Source organism: Elgaria multicarinata, chromosome 7, assembly GCF_023053635.1.
Source record: "Elgaria multicarinata webbii isolate HBS135686 ecotype San Diego chromosome 7, rElgMul1.1.pri, whole genome shotgun sequence".
Lineage (NCBI taxonomy): Eukaryota > Metazoa > Chordata > Lepidosauria > Squamata > Anguidae > Elgaria > Elgaria multicarinata.
In genome coordinates, this window is record NC_086177.1 from 34730166 (window position 1) to 34749451 (window position 19286).

General features: G+C 39.5%; 2 protein-coding genes across 2 annotated transcripts in view; both read left to right on the forward strand.

Annotated features, from left to right (window-relative positions):
- Nucleotides 1–19286, forward strand: part of SMIM13 (small integral membrane protein 13) — a 312816-nt gene that overhangs the window by 192576 nt on the left and 100954 nt on the right. The gene's annotated exons all lie outside the window — the stretch shown is intronic.
- Nucleotides 112–18167, forward strand: TMEM170B (transmembrane protein 170B). Its single transcript, XM_063130365.1, has 3 exons — nt 112–244; nt 5849–6019; nt 10173–18167. The coding sequence occupies exons 1-3, from the start codon at nt 151–153 to the stop codon at nt 10301–10303; spliced, it is 396 nt and encodes a 131-aa protein (XP_062986435.1). The 5' UTR covers nt 112–150; the 3' UTR covers nt 10304–18167.

A 19286-nucleotide genomic window follows, 5' to 3' on the forward strand; every position in this document is an offset into this window, starting at 1 on the left:
CCCATCCGCGCCGCTTCGGCCCACAGCAGCCCCCCGGGAGCCCAGCCTCGGCCTCTCCTTCCCAGAGACCGGCGGCACAGCCAGCCACGACTCCCCGGGTGGCGGCCCAGCAGCGACAGCGCTGGCCAGGCCGACTCCACCGCGGCGGCGATGAAGGCGGAGGCGGGAGACAGCATGATCAACCTGTCGGTCCAGCAGGTGCTGAGTCTGTGGGCGCACGGCACCTCGCTCCGGCACCTCACTGGTAACGCTCGGGGAGGGGGGGGCGGCGCGGCGCGTGGGGAGGCCTTTTTGGGTGGGTAGCAAACAGCGCGATTGTGGTGGAGGCGTCGAAAGGCGTGAATTTCAGGCGGGGCTGACTGCCGTGACGGCGTGTTCCTAGGTTCCATCTCCCGTTGATCGCGGCTGGAATGGCCGGGAGACACCCTGGATGGCAGCTGCCAGTCAGAGTAGACCGTATTAGGCTAGTTTGTGCAGTAGTCTGATGCCCTTACGTTTGTACCTAGAAGTGGGTGGGTGGGTGGGTAGGTGAGTGGGGGGAGGCTTATGGGTCGTAAGAACAAGCAAACGGAGAATACGGGATTCTAGGATAATTTGGGGTTGGGGGGGGGTCTAGGATAAACGTGCTGGAGGTTTCAGCCCTGCCCTTGCAGCTTGCATTTGTGGGGTGTTTTCGGGTGCCTTTTCTATGTAGGGCCATGTAACTGACAAGGGACTTGACTGTGTACACCTGTGTTCCTATGTTCATTGCTAGAATGTCCTGTGGGAGGGCGGTACTTGCATTTCTCCGGGACCTGTTCTGAGCTGTGAACCTACAGTTTAGATGTGTATGGCCTGACTACCCCTTATCCAGTACGGCTAGGCAGCTGTCAGAGGCACAGGAGGTAGCTGACAGGCACCTGGTCTATGCTGCCTGCACAACTCTCTGGTCGGTGTTGCATCAATTAAGAACTTTTTGGTTAACTAAAAAGATGCCTCCCCTCTTGATGAAGAAAACTTCTTTTAAATATATAAATTATTATTAATGCAAAAGCATTTGTAATTACAGAAACTACAATTGGCACACATATTAGAAAGGCATTGGCCTTCTGTATTACACCACAGAAGAAAACTTGTTCAGATTCTGTTGCAAGTATGTGTCATGCACACAAAATGTGTGTTTTCTTTAGAACCATTCAGATTAAAATTATGCAATTTAATCATTTATTGTTTAAACAGCTAAATTTTTTTAATCAGGTGACTGCCCTCTTGCTATGATGTTGCAGTAGAGAAGGCAAGCTGCCCCTTTTTCTGGGACACCTTTCATGGCTCTGGCTCTGTGCTACCTTACTAAATTAAAAGCATGAAGCCCCCAAGAGAATAAGTCTCTAGGTGGATATGCTGTGTCTCTTTGGGATACTTGTCCATTGTGCTTTATTGGCCTATTTAGTTAATCAAAGATTTTGAAAATGTATCGTAACTGAGGAAGTATTTTATCCCAAAAGTCCCATGAACTTAATGAAACCTATCTGGAAAGATCATATGGCTTAAAGAGTAGTGATTGTAAAAGAGTTGAAATGGCAGCAACTTGTGTAAGTCAGCTCTGATTTACCATGTTTATTTATTATCTGCCTATGTTAAAGAGAAACTAAGAATATTTTTTTATATAAAGCGAGTTGTATTTAAGGACAATGAAAAATTTTCATGTAGGTCAGTGCTAATGCTGCTGCATGGTTAAATCAAAACTAGTCTATAAAGGTGTGAGAATCCAGCAAATGGCATCCTATTTTAGGCCCTCCAACTATTTGAGTTCTGCAATATCTTCAGTTTATGATAAAGATTTATAAAATTATGAATGGTGCAGAGAAAGTGGGTAGATTTTTTTCTCCTTAGGGCCATTTAATGAAAAATATTGATAAATTCATGGATGCAGTGCATAATTAACTTATGAAATTTGCTGCCCCAAGATGTAATAATGGCCACTGGCTGGGGGGATTGGACAGATTTATGGGAGGATAGGTCCATCAATGGCGATTTTAATGATATCTAAACAGAACGTCCAGGTTCAGACATAGGCCTTTGCTAGACCTAACTGAAAATCTGGGGGAGAGGAGGGGAGACCTCGCATTCTGAATAATGCGAGATCTCACCCTCATTTACACGCAAGGTGCGATGGCCTCAAGAAGAGAGGCATCGTGCCTGCCATTTTTTAATTTTTTAAAGGGCCAGCTGCACACGAGCGCTGGAGTGACTAAAGGTAGTTTTTTTTAAAAAAAGTGATTTCCTCACTCCCCCCACCCTAGCCCCAATGGGTGCAGCACTCCTGAGGAATGCTGCACCCCGTGCACAGCTCGCGGCTCCACACGAGTAATCGCACGGAGCCGGGAAAAGCCATGGAAATGTGCTGCACGCTCATGGTCTCGGGCTCAGCCCGAGACGTGGGAAAAACCGGGCCCAAAGTGTAGGGATGATCCCTCCCTGATCCCGGGTATCAGCCCGGGATAACCGGTGGTCTAGCTAAGGCCATAGGGTGCCTCAGATGGTACTGCGACAAACAATGGAGGAGAGCTTGGAGTTTTCATTCCTTGCTTCTGGACTTCTCAGAAGCATCTGGGTGGCTACTATCACAAACAGAGTACATGATTAGATAGACCTTTGTTCTGCTCTGGCGAGGCTGTTCTTATATTCTTAGCCTGAGTTCCACCTCTGTAATAATAGTACTGATGGTAGTTAGAACAACTGCGTGAAGCTCCATGAGTATGAGCACTTCGTAAAAGTGCTGTATAAGTATTGAGCATCTACCTGTTCCAAGCTTGATAGAGATAAAGATCTGCCTGGATGATATCTGAAGATATCCTAAGTTAGTAGTAGGTAGAAAAGGTAGCATCAGTATTTCCTTATTTTAAAAAAGAAGGTTCAGGTTTTGGGCTAACCTAGATTTTAGAAAATCAGTATTGAACATGTGGTTCCAATACTTTCAGAATAGAGTGACCCTAATCACTAACTAGTGCAATATCTGTTTTATTTTATTTTATTATTTATTGACAGTATTTATATGTCAGACCATAATATAAAATTCTCTGGGAGGCATACAATAAACAGAATAAAAACAACTTAAAAATAAAATGGAACATGGAACCATAAAATCACAAGCAACACAGAACAAGACAACAAAACTCGAAAGCACCCCAAAATTAAAAACAACAGATTTTAGAACTGAAAGGACTAGACTATGTGAATTATCTAAAAGGCCTGGCTGAACAGGAAAATCTTCACCTGGCACTGAGGAGACCACAGGGATAGTGTCAAGCAAACTTCTCTGGGAAGACTTGTTCCATAATTGGTGTACAACTACTGAAAATTCCTTCTCCCTGGGAACTCACCTCACATCATTGATGAGGTAAAAGTATGTGTACAACCAGAACGTATCATACTTTGCACTGAAAGGCTATGTAGCACAAGATTATCTTACCAATTCATGAATAGTCCACAGCAGATTTATATAAATACATTGATACATGCTGTTTTATTTTCAGTGGCTTTTCTAATCATTTGTATTGTTAAATTTACTCTTTTTTTTTACTAGTTTAATACATTGACAATGATCCAATTTTTATTTATGTAAAGTTATTATTTTGCTCGAGGGCACACTGCTTTCCATTTACTTACCTGGGCTCTCATCTTCCATTCCACCTGATGAAGTAGGATCGAAACCACAAGAGATTATGCCATATTTTATCAGTTAGCCTTTAAGATACCATCTGTTGCAATATAGACCAACCTTCTCCAACTTGATGCCATCCAGATGTGTTGGACTGCAGCTCCCATCATCTTCAGGCAGCCTGGCCAATGGTCATACTGTCTGGGCATGATAGGAGTGGTAGTCCAATACATCTGGAGGGCACCAAGTTGGGGAAGGCTGCAATAGATTAATAGGGCTACACTTCTGGAAGTTGTCTTCAATTCTTATGCCTAGTCAACACATTTGGAGATGTAAAGTATTTAGCAGGGTACACTACAATCTAGGAAGTACCCTCTGCAGCAAGATCAACATATAATGAGTGTGTATTTGTTGTAAGCTCTCTCTATGGAGGGGGATACAAGGGATATATTTAAATTACTCATAAACAGATCAGGCAAAAATAAACTAGACTAAATTAATAAACTAAATTATAGAACTTTTAGAATTGATATCTGCATGATATAAAATGTTTTTTTGTTAAAACAGTCTTTGGACTGATCTAAGTGTGACTGTAAGATGCAAATCATGGTTTTAAGAGTTGTTTCCTCTGTGCAACTATTTCTTTCCCCTTTGACTATTTGCTGCTTCAGAAACAGTCTGTCCACCCTCTATTAACTAGTTTTCACTTTTAAAGTTTCTCAGATGTAGTTGCATTTAACATTTGAGAGTGAAATCTATTTTTATCCAGCACATGTATAATATGTCTTAGAAACTTCATTTTGGTTACTTAGGGCGGTCTTCCCCGAACTGACACCCTCCAGTTGTTTTGGACTACATGTCCCAGCATTCCTGCCCATTGCCATGCTGACTGAGTCTGAGAGCATCATCATTTGGGGAAAATCATGTTTCCTTATCGTTGCTTCTTTGCTGGCGCGTTTGGCCGTTTTGATCGTGCTGCTTCTGCACACAGGAGATTTCGGCAACTTCTGTCTTTAAAATAAAACGGACTTACTGGGATTTTTTGTTGTTGTGCGAAGAAGGCTAGAAGGGGTGAGAGGCATGTGGGAGGCAGCCAATGTCTTAAGAGGGACCTGCAAAAATCCGTGAGTGCCCATTAATGAGCGTGTAATAAAACGCTCATCTGATGGAGCTGAGTGGATATGAAATTCAGAATATCTGGAGGGCACCAGGATGGAGAAGGCTGACTTAGGATTTTCAGAAAGTGATACAAATAGATCTTTTAATTTTCTGCTTTTTAAAATTGGTCAGCACCTACGTAACTCTCTTTCAGTCTTCAATTTTTTTAAAAAAAAAATACTGTTGCTTTCACATTGGCATCATTCAAAGGCAACACATTAATAACTAAAATGTTCTTAGCATTGGGGGAAATCTCCTTAGTCTGGTATCCTGCTCATTTTAGAGAAGTTGAAGCTGCCACTTTTTAAGAGTTGAATTGCCAGTAAAACCTCAGGAAGACTTATTGGCCCAGTTCACATGCAACAGCAACCCAGGTTGTGAATGAGTATCATGCTAGTTCACGCAGAGCAATTATTCCCACTGCCAACAGAATGGCTACACAACCCAGACATCCCGTCTGCTTTTGCAGACAGGAGGTGAACGCAAGGATGAGCCATGGTGTCTAGCATCCTAGCTTGTTCAAGATAACCCAGGCTTCTTCTTCTTGTTGTTGTTTTTAAAAAAACCTGGGTTATCTTTGAGTGCAAACTGGGCCAGTATCTTGTATATTTCTTTGCCTAAAATATTAGTTTTAGCTATCTCTTAGAAATAGTTCATGAATAGTTGGATACATACAGCACAGATCAAAATTTACTCATGCAGTGTTAATTTACTCATGCAGTGTTTAAGGTTGATAATATATTTATTTACTTATTTGCTTACTTACCTAATATGTATACCACCTATTAAAAAAAGAGTAATCTGGGTGGTTCACAATAACAATTAGAAATATAAAATTGGTTGACACTGAACTGTGCATAGAATTTCAAGAAATGGCCAGTGAAGAAGATAATAGCAAGTATAATAAAAATGAGTTGTTAGATAAGAGTTTTGTGCATGGTTTTGTATCTTTTTATAATTACTCAAACTATATTAGTATATTTTTCTTTGTTTTAACCAAGAAAAACGTCCTCAGAAATGTTAACCTGCTATTTGATTGCTTTTTTCCAGAAATGTGGTACTGGGTTTTCCTATGGGCTCTCTTCTCCTCTCTCTTTGTCCACGGTGCTGCAGGAGTTTTAATGTTTGTGATGCTGCAAAGGCATAGGCAAGGGAGAGTAATCTCTGTCATTGTGGTCAGCGTTGGATTTCTGGGTTCTGTAACTGGAGCTATGATAACCAGTAAGTCTTAAAATGTTTAAGTACAGCTATGTCTCTTTTTGAAGACCACTATTAGCTATTTTGATAACTGTTCATATACTGTTTCATTGTTGGGAGGCTTACAGTTGGTTTGCTATTCAATGGCTGACGGAAAAGACTATATAAAATTGATAGGCATGATTTTTCTTATAATGTCTTAACTTTAGAAGGAAGAGGAGATTCTTTCCTGTTGCCATCATTTGAAGGGCTTTCATCCCAATAACTACTGTATATCTAGAGCTCTGTTGCAGAAATAACCACTCATTTTTCTCACTATTTTGGTGTGTAGCAGCATTACAGTTACTTATTTTCCAATAATTCCTTTAGAGAAATAGCTTACCAGGCTCACTACACAAGTAGTCATGTTTTCTAGGTACAAATGAGTAGACAAATTAAATATTTTGTATTTTCTTGTATGGCTGTTCTGAAGGCTAAAGTTGGTGTTTCCACTTCAGTGAATTGGGATGAAAGAACTACAGTCTCAGCCTCAAAAGGATGAATTGTGTGGCCAAAGAGGACTCCACATCACCACTGTATGCCTGATGCAAACATCAACAGCTATTGATGTTGCTGCAGCAATCCTTCTACCCTGCCTTTGGGCAGTATACAACTGTATCAATTCACAAATAATGATAGATAATACGACAGTATACGACCCTTGTGTACGACAGTTTGAGCAACTCTGGCAACAGGAAAATAGAATTAAAATTTTGTGCAGCATGCTGAGAGCCATCATCTCTGTCTTAGGTGTACGATGACAGCATAACCTTCTACATTGGTTTTGCTGTTATGGGGTTTCTATAGTCAGCAGGGTATTGTTTTATGGTCTGGTGCCCTTCACCAATGTTAGATTCCACTTGAGCTTCAGGTAGTTCTACAGTTTAAAGTAAGTACTAAGGGTTAGACCATAAGCCTATTGAAATGGGAATAACTATTTTAAAATGTATTGGAGTGTATCTGAAGTGTATTAATACCAACCAATAATTTGTAGTCAATAAAGGCCCAGTCATTTTTATGTTTCATGCACATTTCTCATTGGTATTTTGGATAAAACAGCTTTTAAAGAAATTATTAATTGTCAGTGGGACACCTTGGGCATGTCTACACCAACTCTATATTATTATTATTATTATTATTATTATTATTATTATTATTATTATTATTTATTGCATTTTTATACCGCCCGATAGCCGAAGCTCCCTGTGCATCCACACCACCCACAGGGGATCCCAGGGTCAACCAGGAACAACCCCTCAATTTTACCAGGATAACTGGTTCCCCAGTTATCCCGATTTTTCCCATGGTCCCGGGACCATCCTGAAACTGCGGGACGTGTGGGTGCCCGTTCTTCCTGGTGTCTGCTTACTTGTGAGTAAGCACAGCACCAGAAATGGGCACAGAGCCACATGGTGCAGCTCTGTGCCCATCAGGGGAAGGGGTGGCAGCAATTTTGCCACCCCTGGGATGGCAGGGAGTGGGTTTGGGGGGCAGTTTTGGGGTCGTTGTTGTTGTTGTTTTAACATACATTTCCGATGGAGCAGGGCCTTGCTCTTGTGTGACGGGCCCCGTTGCTTCCCCCCCCCCCCAAATAATGGCGGCCACAATGTCCTGCTTCCTCCCTGGACGACACGCACCATGTGTGAATCCAGGGAGAGTATCTCACAATCAGCATATCATGAGATCCTCCCCCTTCCCTTCCTAGGTGTAGACATGCCCCTTGTTCAATACAGACCTTTCCCTTTGGAATTTCTTTCTAAAAGAATTTCTTTAAATCTGCTGCACTTAGATCCTCCTTAGGATTTTGTTCAAGTCTAATGTTTGTTGGCAGTAGCTGTTGAAACTAACAATGCTTCTTTCACAGTTAGAATAGCTTCTGGGGAAAAATAATGTAATCTGCCTCTTTCCCAAGTAGATGAAATACTTTGTGATGGCAGACTAAGGGCACTTTAGTGCATTTAACATACTAAATAATGTGTGTTTGTACAGTATATGTTCAATTCCTCAACATGTGTGCAAACATGTAGATAAAGTAAGTGTTTCTGGTAATACACTTAATGAAATCATGGCTGCTTTTCAGTGCTGTGGTCTTGTTATGCATGAGCATCTTGTGTACAAAACCCAACACCATTTAATGTGTTTCACGAGCAAGCGGAAACCTTTGTTAACCTCTCTCATATTAGAAGGTCTGTTTCAATGACTTTATTCAGATAAGGTCTCACTGAATTCTGTGATTCTACAGCACTTTGTCATTGAATTGTCTCCAAATATTGAACCTTTTAAAAACTTCTTATTCGGAGAAGCTTTGTTTAACTTCAGGGTCATCTTTACACTATGAAATATGATACAATAGGATAATATGCAATAAGTTATTCACAGCATCTATAATGGCAGAGGAATATAAAGGAATGGAATTCTGCTCCTTTGAAAAATGCAATTGTTGTGTTGATGTAGAAAGGGCAGAGGAGTGGCTCCTTCCTGTGCGGAGCTGCACAACACTAGGATGGGAGCTAGCTGCATTGTTGAATCCTTTCAAGTGATTACCAGTATGGTATGGGAAGGAATTACATTGCAGTGGCTCTGACATCATGAACACAGAGAACCAGCCCCCTCTGTGCCTGGGTCATTGTATAGATTCATCAGTACAGTGCCTATGCATGCTTCCATTATCCAATGTTTCTGATATTCTTTCCTATACCTTTATTTTCTTCAACTTTTTCAGATACTTTTCTGTGGTCTTTGGCTGACACATCCTTTGAGAGGCTCACATGGGCATGTAAAGAGCATTTCCTGATTTAAATTTAGACAAACTATTAGTATGCAGTTATTAAATAATGCTCTAAACCTTCATAGTCTTCCACGCATTAGCTGTGTTTAGTCATATCTTGGCTTATTGATGAGATAAGAACAAGTCTTATGCCTATGCATGCAGCCGCTTCTGTCCTCCCTTGGCATTGCACTTGAGTGTAATGCTAAAGACTCCATTTTAACCATAGTTTCCCATTTTTCCAAACTTTGGAACAAGCCAGGAACCTAAAGCCTTTGTATAAAGTTTGATTAAGATTCTAGTTTATTCCAAAGCTGGTAGCAGTAGTTTTCCAATGCAGATGAAATGGGAAGCTATGGGTAATTGAAAATATCTGCACTGCATTCAGGTATGTCGCAAAGGGGGAGAGAAAGTGTTGTGTGCATGGACCAAGACAAAAAATTTTTTTATGATCGAGCATATCTAGCAGCTTGAAAGTATACGTGCCATAGTATCTTGGTGGATGGGGTGTGATAAGGTTTGTTGCCTTGCCCATGTCTGTGGTAGAGTACCTTGGGAAGAGTGAAAAGTTATGAAGAATTGGAGAATGGAGGAAAAGATCCGGATTCAAGGGAATTTAGATTAGTTAGATTGAGTCCATGCAATTGAGTAAATTTCTTGGTATCAGATTAGCAATGGTCATTGCAGAATTTAGTTCTCTGTTAGCAAAGTTCATGGAGAGCAAAATTAACATGTCCTCAAATAGCCTCAATACTTTATTGACTCTGTTCAGACAACACACTAAGCCATGGTAGTTAAGCATCTTGAGCTAAACATTATGGGTTAACATGTCGTGTGAACCATTCCTAACCATGGTGGCTACATTACCACGATTTAAACATGCTCACTAACCATTTGCTGCAAAACGGTTAGTGGCTTAACCATGACTTATTGTGTTGTCTAAACAGGCCATTTGTGTGTCAACCTTGAACAGGGCTTGTACATTACTACTTTGTTAAATGGAAAGGGCACATTCTGACCAGAGATAAGCATGTTAAATCCTATTTACTTAAATAGAGAATTAAGCAGGTGCTTATATATCTCCCATTCAAATGAATGGGACTTAGGTACTTAACTTCATCTTGATCATGCCCCAAAATTATGGAGGTTGTATACATTCAGAGAGTGTAATCCTACAATTTAGTAAAATGCGTTTGCAAAACTACATTTCATGTTTAATGTGATAGAGGTATAAAATTTAGTGTGTTGTGTTCAATGTGAAATAATAAAACATTAACATTTGGGAATTGGGGCCCTGTAATGACTTCTGAATAAAAAGTATTTTGATCTATCTTGTGGTAACATCACCCTTTTTCCCTTTGTACCTTTTAGGTGCAGCAGTAGCTGGAATTTACAGAGTAGCTGGGAAAAGCATGGCTCCTTTGGAAGCACTGGTGTTTGGAGTTGGGCAGACTGTACTGACACTAATTATTTCATTTTCAAGGATTCTTGCTACGCTTTGAATCTTCTGTGAAAGCTTTGTTTATAAAAGGAAACACTCTGCAGTGAAGCTTTCCAGAAGTGGCTGCAATAGCTAATGGATTTGAATTGTGAGGGAAATGTGTGGCATGTGGTCTGCAAAACTAGAGGTCCCATCCATTCAGAAAGTATTTCCCTCTAGAGTCCAAAAATGACACACGACTGCACTGCACCTAACGTGCCTCTGTCACAGGCAAGGTGAGATCAGTTTAGGAGAACTGCAAGACAAAGCACCTTGTCAAGCTGCTAATCAGGCAAATGGTTGGTGATTTGATCATTGTTTGTAACAGTATTGAAGAAAATACAGGGGCATTTCTGAAGACGAGATAAATGTGCCAAATGTGAAGTTGATTTTTTTTTAATTAATAGTGTGACCATTTAAATGTGTAGTCATTGAGTGCTGCAAACATAGTTTCAAAATTCAGGTATACCAACAAGGCACTTGTTTATTATTATAATAACAACTGAATTCCTCTCAATGCAGAATGTTTTTGTGGGGAGATATTTGAGTATTGAATTTATATGTGAGCATTGCTGGGATTCAGTAGTTGAAGCAACACTGGTAAAAACATGAATGTGATTGACCCTATATAGGAGCTCAACATGAAGAGATTGATTAACATGCACCACATTTATTAAAACCAGCTCTTCAGTCATTTTATTTCTGTATTTCAATTCTTTATCAATTTATGGTATGTCCCAAAGTCATGTCACAGATTGAACAAAGGTTACATGGGTCAGATGATTAAAAGCACCTTGCAAACCGAAACAAAAATTATTCTGAAACGATGTTTGAAAACTGTCATATGTGTACCATAAACTTTTAAATATAACTGATGATTTTCTATAAGAAAACAAGTTGCATTGATCTTTGTTGTTACAGTTGAACATCCAGTAATTTCATTTTAAGACTAGTAGATGCCATGTCCTGAAAAGCACACATTTAACGCATGGCCTATTCTAAACTGTGACAAAAGACATTCGAAAAACTGAAAACCAGGCAGTTTTTATATGTGATACAGAGAAAAGAAATATTATTCCAGGAAAACGTCAGTATCGAAAAGGGGACGACTTGAAATCTTTGCATTTCCCAACAAGGGTGATTATATGTGACTCTCATATGCTTAGCTTCTGGTAGACATGTTCTGTGAGTGTTGTTTTAATGAGAGCAGTGGTGGTGTGACTGTAATCTCTTTACTGTAAAATATTATGGAGTGAATGGCTAGAAATGACAGGACACTGTCTAAATGGACAGATGTAAGTATAGGGAAGGAGTGAATAAAACATTCCTTTGGGCTGATTCACAAACATGCGTTATCAAGCCCACCATTGCCTGTATTAGCATTTAAAAGAAAGGAGCAGGCTCCCTACTTCTGGAAGCCAGTATAGATGGCAGTGGCTGGAGAACCCATTTCAGCGTTTCCCCAGAGATCCCTAGGTGCTGTCACTGCCCAACCACTGCACGTCCTTCAGCAGCACCTTATCTACTCTGGTTGTAGTTGCTCTTGCATGAATGGGGTGGCAGTCCTTACTAGGAACATGGAGCAAACTAGGCATATTCAGAACGAGATGAGGGCTCTTTAGTAAAGGCAGATGATACTGCCTTTACTATTATTTCAGCTCCATTGTTCTGGCTGCTAATATAGATGTTGATAGGGTTTAATTTCATAATCCCTTTGCTAAGAGAGCTTTTAATGTTCTGTTTAAAATAGGAAGTCTGTCTATATATGCATCTGGAAGGAAGGTAGAAACATGGCTGTCATGATAGCCAAAGTTAATGCCTACAGAAATCATACCTGCAGCAATAATACTTTGACAGCACAGTGCTTTGGTCTACAGTCTTTCTAAATATTCTGGTAAACATCACAATTTGTATTCGTATCAGCTAATAAATGAATGCTATTTTGGTCTAGAGATAACATTTTAAAGGGACATTCATTTTTATCCTTTCTTCATTCTTATATTTGTAGTGATAGACTGCTATCCTGCAACGACCTGTATGGAGGTCCATTGTTGTGTAACTGCAGAGCTTTGTCGGCCATAGCCACAAATGGAAGCTTTGTGTTAACCCAAGGCTCTGAATCAAGGCAATAGGGGAATGGAAATAGCATTAATACTAGGTATTTAAAGAAACATCAGCATATTTCATTTTGTTGTTGTTGTTCCAGGTAATTTTGACTTAAATACCAAGGTACATTTTAAACATAACAGTAGTATGAAATTCTTGAGTATATGTTAGTGCCTTGAGTATATATTAGAAAGAATTTTCTAGCTCATCATCCACTTTACTGCTGTTCTGTCTCTGCCATTAGATTAATTGTTTGATAATATAGCTTGATGTGGTAGTGATGTTAACATTAAAAATGGGGGGGGGGGAACCCTTGGAAATACAACCCCAACTCATGTCAATGCAGACGGTTTGTTTGTTTGTTTGTTTAATGCTTAGTTCACAGAGTATTAAACACTATATATCTTCAGGGCGTTGTAGTTAGAAAATTGTGTCTTGGTTTCCATATTTTATTGAGCATCAGAACATAGGTATGTGATGCTGTTGTGTATGTTATATGTGAAGTGGTTTGATGTCTAGTGTTATATGTAGTAATTTAATGATGCTAGAAAACATGCACTTCTCAGGCCCCAGTACTGAAGACAGATATGAAGACTGTATATGTAAATTTCTAAGTCCATTGACTTTAGGGCTATATGCAGAAATGTATTTTCATGCTTGAGACTCATCCTTCCTATGTTGTTTGTGGCTGCCTCGTTCTGACAAAACTCCAACAGTTTTCACTTGAAACAAATACCATCAGTATTAAGGCTAAGCTGGAATAATTTATAGGTTAGGTCAGCTTTCCCCAACATGGAGACCTCCAGATGTGTTGGACTACAACTCCCAGCATGCCCCAGCCAGTCTAGCAGGAAGATGCTGGGAGTTGTGGTCCCAAGACATGTGGAGGCACCAGGTTGTGGGAGGCTGGGTTAGGTATAAAAATATTGCAAAATTTATTTCGCACCAACAGTATAACAGGATCTGAGCATGACCATCTGAAGAATGTATCTGCTCAGAAGAACTAAGCAAAACTGTTTTGCAACGGGAAGTAATTCTTGATCATGCCTTGTAACACTCATAGTGATGAGATTTTTTAAAAAAGATTAAATCAATGTATATGATTAACTCTTTTTTTATAAACGATGGTGAAGAAAATCTTATGTTACAGACACTGTTCAGTAATGGATATTAAAGCATATGTTTGAACAAACAATGAGTTCCTGTAGTGAAAAAATCTCTGGCCTTATGCCTTTGAACAGGACACATCAAACTTGTATTTTGAAGTGACTGCAGAGTTAGTTATTCATTGCATTTCAAAACTGATTTCTTATAATAAAGCAGGAGTGAAGTAAACAAGAAAATGTGTTTGATAGCAATATTCTTCTATATTCAATTGAATGAAATGTGTAAGGAAAGAGTAATGTTCTTAAGGCAGTGATTCATCTTAAAAGAGTGAGTTTCTTTGTACTATTTTATTTCTTGCAAGTTTACAGTAGTGTGCTTTGCTTTAGGGTGAAATGTCCTATGTATGATTGACATCACAATACCTTCAGCTGCTAAAAGAATTGAAGGAGATATCTACACTAATCTTTAAAATTCAGCAGAGAAAATAGTTGAACATGATACTTGAGAAGCATTCTTAAAGGAATCCAGTGTGAAGTTTATGCAATACCAGTATTTGACCACTAACTGAATTACTAACAACTGTTTGAGGGCAGTTGAAATTTTCTCATTATTCAAGATAAACTCTTCTGGATCTTTAGTTTTTTTTAAAAAAATAAATAGCTTGTTTCATGAAATGAACTCTAAACTAGCAATGACATTCTAGGCATCCTTTAGTTATTCAGAGCCACAGGTAACATTAAGGGTGTAATCCTCTGCATATTTAGACAGGAAAATGTTCTACATCTCTCAGTATGGCCCATGCTGTCTGGGACATGCTGAGAGTTGTAGGACACTTTTCTGTCTAAACATGCATAGGATTGCACCCTAAGTTGGTTTAATTTATGAACACATGGACCAAAGAGATGGTTTAGTATTTGTTGTATTTATCTGTAATATAGCATTTTAAATATATTTTTCTTGATTAAATCTGAGGAAAGCAGTAGTGTTTCCTCTTCAGTTTTGCACTTTGCTACATTTTGTTTCAGTATGATAAATTTATTTCTACTTGAAGCTTGCATATTTTTGTTGTATTGTAGTATAACAAAGCAATCAGCTTTTGGTATGATTAAACTGATTTTTAAAATTAGTTATGTTTGATGTTTATTATCCATTTGCATGGATAACTCCATTTACATAGTCTCTTTGCCCCAAACATAATTAAGCTTAATATTTTAAGGCATTAGTTTTATGTATGTCATCCATATTCTTACATAATTGCATACAATAGTAAATAAAAAACATGGGTCATATCTATCAAGCCTTTTTGTATGTGTACATATGATGGACTTTTTTACTTTTAACAAAAAGCTCCTCCAAGCTCATGTTTTACTTTTGGGGGGCGTGGGGGAGAGAAGGAATTGAAAACCCCCACTCCCACATGATTCTTTCCATTTGAGTTTGACCAGTCTGCAATGTCAAATGCTTTTCTTCTCTAGTTGTGTTCTGGATCACACATGAGAACACAGATTGGGTCTGAAGAAACTGTTCCCTAGACAGATTTTCTAAACTAATATTTCTGTACAGAGCAGTGATCTTGAGGTGTAGCTGGAAGTACAGCCTTAGAAAAAGAATGATGGACAAAATTTTGAAAATTAGCTTTTTGAATGGCTCATGGGATAAGTGTACCTCTTCTATCAGGTTAATGGAGCTGAACAAATGGAAGTGCAACAATAAAAATGTGGAAAGACTCTAGTTTACCCATAGATGCAAAACCTGGAGGATAAGAGTATGGGGCAAGTTGGAAAAGCCTCAAACCTATTTCTAATTGAAAATGCAGGCTTTTCTCCTCCTATACAATTCAGATTAGTTCATTCACTTCAAGTGCCTCACTGGCTACATCAAAAGTCTCAGGCCTCAGTTGAGACAGCCTGTGTGCATGAAAAGGCCTTCTTGTGTGGAGGCTGCTTAAATTCCTCCCCATAGTGTCTTCAGCAAGCTGTTTGTATGCAGTTGCTCAACACAGGGATCTGGGGATTTTCTATGCACAAGTGCAACCACTTCAAAAAGTCTGTGATGGAGAAATGCCATGATCTACATAACCTGTTGAGTTAGTGATTCAATCATGGAGGATTCACTGAATGAACAAAGAGTAATAGTGTACACTAATGTTTAAAACTCCAGAAGGGGCTTGAAAGTTTTCAATTCCAATCTATATAATTTTCATTTCCCACTACCTCTGAAATAAAAAGCAGAAAACAGTACTATGGTGTTACCTACTCCCTCATTATAACATTAACCTGTTCTTTTATATCAGGGTATAGGATTGCATCTTTATTTTTGTTAAAAATTGATTTTATCCAATGGTCTTCTACCAGTGAAAGGGAGGCTATTGGTAGATGTGCTCCCCCCTAATTTTTTCAAGAGGGTTGGAAGACCCTTCAGGGCAGATTGGGGGGGCTGCAGTGGGGGGGGATAGGGAAATCCGGTTGAGTGGAAGATGCATTCAGAGATTGGCTCCAAGCCAATGAATTGGAGTATGTTGTGTTCTAAATATCCACTGATTATTCTTATTCTGCTCACAGAAATATATTTAATTTCCCACATCCTAGCTTAAAATGTTTTAATTTGTATATTTGGTTGGGGGCACTTAGGCTGCAGTCTAACCACACTTACTGAAAACTATCGCATATGAATTATGGAATTCCCAAACAGGCCTTAGCTAGACCTACCTTCTATCCCACAACGGAGGAGGGAAGATCTTATTTTTTTCCTCATTCGAATGAATGGAGGCTATTTACTTACACAGGAGAAAACAAACTGATGCACACAGAGACACAACTGGAGTGGGGATTATGTCCTTTCCATGCTCTTTGTGACTTCAGGCATAGTGAATTGAACCTGTATTTTTTCCTAGGGCATGTTTACATGAAGGGTTTGACCCAGGGTGACTTCACGGTAGGGGCACATCATCTACATGACGCAGCCACCATTGCGAAGCCATCCAGGGGAAAACCCTGGAAACTCCGCTCCAAAAATGTTGGGTGCTTGCCCCGACTTTTTTGGCACCAGAGCCCATGGCACCCCCTGATTAGTTGCCATGGGCAGCCCCGCGCCTCTGGAAAAGTAAAACAAAAAATTGGGGTGGGGGAGGAGGAGAGGAACAGGCCGTTCCTCTCCCCCCCCCCTTAATTTTTTTTTATTATCTATATCTGCGGGGCTCCACAGATACAGAAAATAAAAAGAAATGGGGGTGGGTGGGGAGGAAGACGTGGTTTGCCCAGTCCCTCGAGTCCTCTGGCTGCCTTGTTCCTAGTTGAAGATTCCACATCTTTAGAGATAGCCTGATGGTAGAATGTATTACAGTAATCCAGCCTGGATGTCGCTATGGTAACTTTCCCCAACCTCCCTATTTTTTGGACAACTCCCAGCATGTCCAACTATTGGCCATGCTGGCTGGGCTGATGGAAGTTGATTCCCCAAACATGTATTGGACACTAGAGCATGGATAACTAAAGCAAGTTCCGTCCTCTCCAGATGCAGTCACAGTTCGTGTACAAGCCTATGCTGGTAAAACCTAATTGAACAATTAGATTTGAAGACTGCACTGCATTTTGATGCTGATTATTGATGAAGTTGTGCGATGGGTCTTCACAAAAGAACTGAGACTTGAACTACTATTATTCAAATTTTGGGGTTGAATCCAGAAGTGGTCAGTGCAGTTCTGCTGGTGCTGGAGGAAAGGGCAGCGATTTTCTCTGATTTCGCCTGCTGCCCCCAGCCTCACCAGCCACATGGTTCTGGAGGATTGGAGGACTCGGGTACAGCATGAGGGTGGTGCTGTAGGGGGAAGGGGGAAATCAGAAAATCACTGCTCTGCCCCTTCCTCCAGTGGGAAGCCTTTGCTGGATCCCAGGAGGAGCTTCCATTCACAGAGGGGTAAGTCTGGATCAAACCCCTTATCTCCTAAATAATGTAGCTGAAGTTATTCAGAAGTTACGCTGGCTAAAACTGTCCACAAGTGTTCCTTTTGGAAGTGCTTAATTTCCAATGACCTCTAAAATGCAATATTTTTTGTGCTTAAAAGAAAATCAATTACAGGTATGTAGAACAATGTACAAAGGATCTGGCACTTCAGTCCAAAACAACTGACTAAATAAAATGTTTTTAAATGATCTTGACAAATTAGTATTTTCGGCAGGGGTGGATCTTGTTTGCAGAAAACAATTAAGATCCCCACCCCACCTCTGGTCAGTTAGTCAGAATTCTTCAATTATGAGAATGGGACATTTCTGTCTTTATGAAAGTTGCAGGTGTATGTGTGTGTTCAGTGCTGTTGTACTGTTTAGGTAACTTTCCTATATATACACATCGCTTTGGTGTGGAAATACCGTTATACAATGTCACATATAATGAGTGTATGTTTGCTTAGCTACATGTATATGTCACAGAACATTTATCATTTATGCCATACACATTGTCCTACAAGGAAGAAATCCTTTGTAATTCAGCCATCTGTCCATTGGCTCTATGAAGAGCCTCAAAGTAACTTGGAAGATAACACTTTTTAATTTAAACTGTTCACAACAGCTAAATTTGTGGTAGGTAATAAGTCTGCTTTTATACTATTGCTTCTATTAATCCACAAAGTGAGTGCATCATAAAAAGGGTCTTGTGACTTCAAAGCATTTTTTAAACAAAGCAAAATCACTGTGGTTAGTAATAGTAAACAAGTGACATGTTACCCTTGTATTTGTTCAATAGGCATTACATCAGATTGAAAAAACATACATGAATGGAACTTGCACTTGCAGAATGTAGGCAAAATATTTGATCCAATGGAAAGAGCTGCCTTTTCCATTGAAAAGATTGGGTCTGCAGGCATGTGCACACAACTCTGTACAAGGACCAACCTATGTGTACAAAAAAAGTGAATGCCGTGTGTGTTATTATGCGGGCTTGTCCCAATTGAGAATCTTAACTGTCAGGCCTAAAGTATTGGAATCCTTTAAGGTGGGAAAGTAATTTCAATGTATATATTCATACTCTGTAGAATAATATATTGTACAAAGATAATGTTTTCATTAGCATCTTCAGATATATGTTACAGACTGATGTGCTGACATAAATTGCATGTTTTATATAATAGCTTAGATCTCAAGAAAGTGGGATAAAATGTTTTGTGTATAATACGCTGTAAATATGTATACTATTTTAATTTTATAGAAGCTTTCTAAATTTCTCAGTATGTATAAACCAATGTAAATAACTTCTTGAACAATAAATGTTTTCCATGGAAATGCTTGGCTTTATTGATTTGGAAAGGTAGCCTCGATATTTTCTATGATGATGTCTCTTAGGTTGCAATCCTATACACACTCACCTGGGACTCTGAGTAGACATGTGTAAAATTGCACAATTCAACTGTGTTTCTTCTTCGTGGTCTCTGCATCACTCATATGGGTTCTGTGCCTGCACAGATCCTCCACCGGGACTTTCTAGAACATAAATGTTTAGGTGGGGAACCTACCCTACTCCAATCCGATGCATGCCTAGAGGCACTCCTGCCTTTTCCCTCAGTTTTCTCTTTGGCCACCAAAGCATCAGTATTGAGAACTTTCCTCAACTCAATTACTGGTTTTTTCTGAGCATTATTTGTTAAAATAATTGTTTCCCTCTACCTTTGTCTCTATCTTGTTTTGTTCTTGTTTTTCTCTTTCTTTTAAGCATTTTAGTGTTCTCATGAGATTATTGCTACTTTAGTGGTTTTCTTCAGCAGCCTATGTGTAGTAAATGTGCGGATTGTGGGAGCAAAT

What these genes read in the sequence shown, in the direction of transcription:
- TMEM170B (XM_063130365.1), top strand. Translation starts at nt 151, where the DNA reads ATGAAGGCGGAGGCGGGAGACAGCATGATCAACCTGTCGGTCCAGCAG. An exon ending in CTCGCTCCGGCACCTCACTG is followed by an intron (nt 245 to 5,848) that starts GTAACGCTCGGG and finishes GCTTTTTTCCAG; the next exon opens with AAATGTGGTACTGGGTTTTC. An exon ending in AACTGGAGCTATGATAACCA is followed by an intron (nt 6,020 to 10,172) that starts GTAAGTCTTAAA and finishes TGTACCTTTTAG; the next exon opens with GTGCAGCAGTAGCTGGAATT.